The sequence below is a fragment of the Littorina saxatilis genome, linkage group LG16 (genome assembly GCF_037325665.1).
Source record: "Littorina saxatilis isolate snail1 linkage group LG16, US_GU_Lsax_2.0, whole genome shotgun sequence".
In the NCBI taxonomy this organism is placed as follows: Eukaryota; Metazoa; Mollusca; class Gastropoda; order Littorinimorpha; family Littorinidae; genus Littorina; species Littorina saxatilis.
This window is the reverse complement of record NC_090260.1, coordinates 11,140,012-11,145,824: the sequence shown is the minus strand read 5'-3', so window position 1 is coordinate 11,145,824 and position 5,813 is coordinate 11,140,012. Positions and strand designations below refer to the sequence as shown.

Here is a 5,813-nt window from a genome sequence, read left to right as displayed (position 1 = left end):
CATCTGGCCGAATCAAAGATAAAACTCGATCATGTTAGTGAAAATCGATGGACAGAAACACCACCATGGACATTGCCAGATCCAGTTGTTCGACTCGATCTGACAAGGTTAAAGAAGTCAGAGACAAATGATTTGATTTTTAAACAGTGTTTTAGCCAGTTCTGTACCGAGTTTCCTTCCCATCAACGAATATACACTGATGGGTCCAAAGCTGAAAGTAAAGTGGCATCAGCTTCTGTCACAGGTCCTAATCTCGATAGGGCCTTTTCGGCCCGTCTTCCGGATGACAGTTCTGTATTTTCTGCAGAGTTGAAAGCTTTACAGCTAGCTCTGAAACAGGTATATCAGTCAAAAAAGAAAGACTTCCTGATTCTGTCGGATTCCCTATCGGCTCTTACCGCCGTGAAGAGAATTCAGCTAGATCACCCACTGTTGGTCGAAATCCAAGAGCTACATGCATCTCTGATTGAAGAAGGCAAAAGGATTGTGTTTGCATGGGTGCCATCCCATGTTGGAATTAGAGGCAACTCTGCAGCTGATCAAGCTGCTAAAGAAGCCAGAGAAAGACTCATCACTGACAAACACACAAAGCATTCAGATTTCAGAACTCGCACCAACATGTACATAAAGTACCTATGGCAGAGTGAATGGGACGAATGTGAAGAAAATAAACTTCATAAGATCGTTCCCCAGCTGTCGGACAGCCTACCCCAATGTCGCCTCAACAGGAAAGAAGAGACAGTTCTCTGTCGCTTACACATTGGGCACAGTCACATTACACATTCGTATCTGCTGAAAGGTGAAGATCCACCATACTGTTTTGGATGTGACGAACCATGGACATTAGAACATGTTCTCACAAAATGTGTAGACGTTCAAGAATTTCGAGACAAACACTACAATGCGGAAACACTGAAGGTTTTATTCCGGGATGTTCCCCCGGACAAGATTTTTAACTTTTTAAAAGAGATCAAGATTTTTTACAAGATTTAAAGTACCAGAAGTGAAAATTATTAATTTTTAGAACCTTCTTTTACAGTGATAGATTTGAATGTAAATAGTCTGAAACGTAGAACTTGCCATATGAAGGGAAAAGAAAATAACTGCATCGGTCTCGAATAGCAGCTAGCATCTGCTGAAGAGACATTAAACCCCAAAAACCAACCAACGTAAACGCGACTAACTAAAATAGACGGATCGCTCGAGAGCTGGTCGAGACTACTGCAGAACATACACGAAAGAGCGGCCTGGCATCAGCTCAAAACACAACCTCTGGAAAACTTGCACTTAATATTAAAATCATCAAAGTCAGTAGTTCTTGACAAAAGGGATCCTTGACAGTGAGACATGAAGCCTGTGCTGCGACTTCTGTCTTGTGTGTGGCGCACGTTAAATGTCAAAGCAGCACCGCCCTGATATTGCCCTTCGTGGTCGGCTGGGCGTTAAGCAAACAAACAAACAAACAAACCGTCATGCAAGAGTAGTTGCCCCTAATCCAGGGTGCAATCTACAGTTACCACACAACCATCACCATCTTGGCCGTTTTCATGCTAACTAAAACATGAAATACTTGAATAAACTAACAAACAATATGTGTAATGTTAAACTTGTGGGATCCTGATTTGGCCTGTATGGTCCGCTCCCGTCGCGATATAACCTTGAACAATTGAAAACGACGTTAAACACCAAATAAAGAAATGAAGAATGTATGGTCCGCTGGACCCAAAAAGCAACAACTAACTAACTAACTAAATACTTGCATCGATCTCGAATAGCTGAAACTGCTGAAGAGATAGACAATAACCAACCAACCATCGCCATCTTGGCCGTTTTCATGTTAACTAAAACATGAAATACTTACATCGGTCTGGAATAGCTGAAACTGCTGAAGAGATAGACAATGATAACCAACCAATCATCGCCATCTTGGCCGTTTTTATGCTAACTAAAACATGTAATACTTGCATCGGTCTGGAATAGCTGAAACTGCTGAAGAGTTTAGGCAGTCAAAAAAACGGTTGACAAACAAAATGAGCTTGGCTGTTTCATGGCACTCTTCATAACCCTGACCTTGCAGGATGGAGCCTACACTTTTGCTTCCCAACCCCCCCCCCCCCCCCCCCCCTTTTCCCCGTCGCGATATAACCTTGAACGGTTGAAAACGACGTTAAACTCCAAAGAAAGAAAGAAAGACACTTTTGCTCAGAACTTGAGCCGCCAGCTTCACATTCATCAAGGAATGGCTAGTCAAATCGACATGTTCATTTGTCAGCTTATGTCTGCGCACTAGCTCCATGTGTCTGTGCTCATCATAGACCCTTCTGATGTGTGCCCACAAAAGCTCTTTCCCATTGTTCCAGAGAAGGCGTTTGGCATTGTGGGGTTAGTGCTAGGACTGGTTGATCCGGTGTCAGAATAATGTGACTGGGTGAGACATGAAGCCTGTGCTGCGACTTCTGTCTTGTGTGTGGCGCACATTATATGTCAAAGCAGCACCGCCCTGATATGGCCCTTCGTGGTCGGCTGGGCGTTAAGCCAACAAACAAACAAAAAATTGTTCCAGAGAAGCATGGTTTTGTGAGGGCTGCTACGGAACAGATTATTTCTAATTGTTTTGATGAGGTGGGGCACATCTGAGAAGAAATAAATGTATCTAGTAGGTGCATAGAAATTCAGTGTTTTGTAGCAGACTTGGTGTGCTTGACCGTGCAGCTGGTAGAGGCGCTGATTTGGTGATGCTTTGTCACTTGTTGATGCAATAACTTTCAGCTTGCATGTCAGTTCTAACAATGCTAATGCTTGCCAGAACAAGGGGTACATTTGATCAGATGTTGCAGTCCTAGTTCCAAAGTAGCCCATGCTGTATTTGAGATTGCTGTTCACCCCCACCACGAAAAAAACAAGGACATGACTAGCTACTGTGTTTGTGCCCATTTCCCAGGTCCACTGGTTGAGATTAACAAAGCCTACTTGTTCGCCCGACTTTGAGTCCCACACCAAGTCCACTTTGACACTCATTTCGTCATGCAATAAGACCACAAATCGGTCGTTTTCTTTCAAATTGTCTGCTGCTGCCTTTATCTCTGCTACGACTTCTGGGTTAAAGCCTCCCTCTGGGTGAATATAGTTTGAATAATCCCGCAGGGTTGACTCGCCAGGAAGTTTCAACACCCCAGTGTCTCTTAAACTGCGATAGACTGCGATAGACTGCCGCGCTTTTGCTGTGGATGTAAACAACTTGTTTTGACAGGACTAGAAAGTTCACCTGCATTCTCGTCCAAACATAAATGTTGTGTTTACAAAATATAATATCGGTACTTTCCCACTAAGTACAAATAAGTCAACTACATGCAACACACAAAACTGAACCAAAGTTCAGCAACGGCAGCGTTTCCTAACAGTGTGCGCCGCAAAATGTTTCTAGATACCCCAGAGGTCGGGGCCCAAATTGGCCGGGATTGGGAGGAGATAGCGATGCAAGGTCCCAAAACGGTCGCGTATTATAATATAGATCATAGCCTTGATGCTAACACTGTCAAGTTGCCCATTGCAATATATCATAGCCTTGATGCTAACACTGTCAAGTTGCCCATTGCAATATATCATAGCCTTGATTCTAACACTGTCAAGTTGCCCATTGCAATATATCATAGCCTTGATGCTAACACTGTCAAGTTGCCCATTGCAATATATCATAGCCTTGATAACAATGTCAAGTTGCCCATTGCAATATATCAGCCTTATGCTAACACTGTCAAATTGCCCATTACAATATATCATAGCCTTGATGCTAACACTGTCAAGTTGCCCATTACAATATATCATAGCCTTGATGCTAACACTGTCAAATTGCCCATTACAATATATCATAGCCTTGATGCTAACACTGTCAAATTGCCCATTACAATACATCATAGCCTTGATGCCTATACCGTCATATTGTCCATCAACATATATCATAGCAGCTTTGATCAGTAATTTAAATTACCTTGGCTGCATCACTCCGTGTCCATAGATGCAAAACACCAGTACCTGATTATGCTCCTTTCAGGCCCGTCGCGATATAACCTTCGTGGTTGAAAACGACGTAAAAGACCAAATAAAGTAAAGTAAAAGTGCCTGGTAAAGATTTGCTTTCCGATAATAACCCTAGGGGCAGTTACAGTTAAATTCAGTGCATATGCTTCATGTGTTTTTTCCTTTCATTGTCCACCTTATCCTTAATTTGTGTCCAGGACCTTCCTTCCAGTGTTTGGCTGGCTGCTTTCCCCAACAAAATTTGTTTTTTTCCTGGAAGCTTCCCTCCCAAAATTGAAGCTTGAAAGAGCTTCCTGACTGCCTTATCCTCTTCTGTCGAGAACTTGCTGTAGTTCCCTGAAACAGAAATTGACAACTGTTTCTCAAAATGCCTTTGTTGTACATGCTAAAGACTAGAAAAAATGAGCACCAAAAAAATCACACCTTCCATGAAGAAAATAAATTTACAAAATACAAAAAAATAAAACAATACCGATATAATACATATTAACCAGGCCTTCAAAGTGAGAGGGAAAGAAAAAACTAAACAAAACAGAATGATACGACCAACAGAGCTGAACATATCTTGACTCCCAACAGATGATCTACAAAGAGGGAACAAATTGTAAGTTTGAGTCCCCGGCCCCCTTTAGTGAATCTGGATCATGTTTTGTCAGACTGCAACAAACATTATTGAGTTTTTGGAGCGCTGTGGCAACTTTAAAACTTTTCATTTGACCCACTTTTTTTTATGACTGCCAGATTACCTAACGACTTCTGAATCACACACACATTGAATGCATTGACAAGGTCTTTGATGATGATTTTGTGTTATAATTAGCTCATTAAATATAAATTTGGAAGCAAGAAAAACATGCTGTCCACTATTTTTTGCTGGAGGGCATAATGTTAAAAAAAACCCACCATGTTGGTTGGATTTAAAAATTATTTTGTGGGGTGTGTATTAATGCAAGGAAATAGAACGAATATGATAACATAAAATAATCAACCAGAACAACCCAAAAATCAATGAGACCATAAATTGCATCAAAGACAGGTTAGAATTTGTGTATTGTGACTCCTCTTTTATACCCCCCGCGGGTTAGGGGGAAGAATTTACCCGATGCTCCCCAGCATGTCGTAAGAGTCCTTTGTACTGGAAACTTACATTCTCCCAGTAAGGTAATACCCAGTACATTGGACCACGTTGCAAGCCCCTGAAGCAAATTTTTGATTAGTGCTTTTGTGAACAAGAAACAATTGACAAGTGGCTCTATCCAATCTCCCCCCTTTCCCCGTCGCGATATGTGTTGTCTATGGTGGAGCCGCAAAATCCAACCTAAGGCTATTAGACACAATACACCACCAGGGTATACGTCTTTGTCTGGGAGCTTTCAGGACGTCTCCAGTACAGTCCTTATATTTTGAGGCCAAAGAACCCTCTCTGAGGCTGCGACGCCTGAAACTCACCCTAAATTATGTGTTGAAACTGAAAGCTATGCCTACAAATCCAGCCTACCAATGCGTATTTCAACCACAATGCTCTGAATTTTTTGAAAGTCACCCAAATGATCGAGCACCTCTGTCTTCTCGGATTCAGTCACATCTGGCCGAATCAAAGATAAAACTCGATCATGTTAGTGAAAATCGATGGACAGAAACACCACCATGGACATTGCCAGATCCAGTTGTTCGACTCGATCTGACAAGGTTAAAGAAGTCAGAGACAAATGATTTGATTTTTAAACAGTGTTTTAGCCAGTTCTGTACCGAGTTTCCTTCCCATCAACGAATAT

At 41.9% G+C, this 5,813-nt stretch overlaps 1 protein-coding gene across 1 annotated transcript; it reads right to left on the bottom strand.

Annotated features, from left to right (window-relative positions):
- Positions 1 to 2,167: 2,167 nt before the first annotated feature.
- LOC138949857 (uncharacterized) lies at positions 2,168 to 4,468 on the bottom strand. Its single transcript, XM_070321639.1, has 3 exons — positions 4,462 to 4,468; positions 2,592 to 3,221; positions 2,168 to 2,382 (listed from the first exon to the last, which is right to left on the bottom strand). The coding sequence occupies exons 1-3, from the start codon at positions 4,466 to 4,468 to the stop codon at positions 2,168 to 2,170; spliced, it is 852 nt and encodes a 283-aa protein (XP_070177740.1).
- Positions 4,469 to 5,813: the final 1,345 nt, after the last annotated feature.

What these genes read in the sequence shown, in the direction of transcription:
- LOC138949857 (XM_070321639.1), bottom strand. An exon ending in AATTAGAAATAATCTGTTCC is followed by an intron (nt 2,383 to 2,591) that starts GTAGCAGCCCTC and finishes CCTAGCACTAAC; the next exon opens with CCCACAATGCCAAACGCCTT.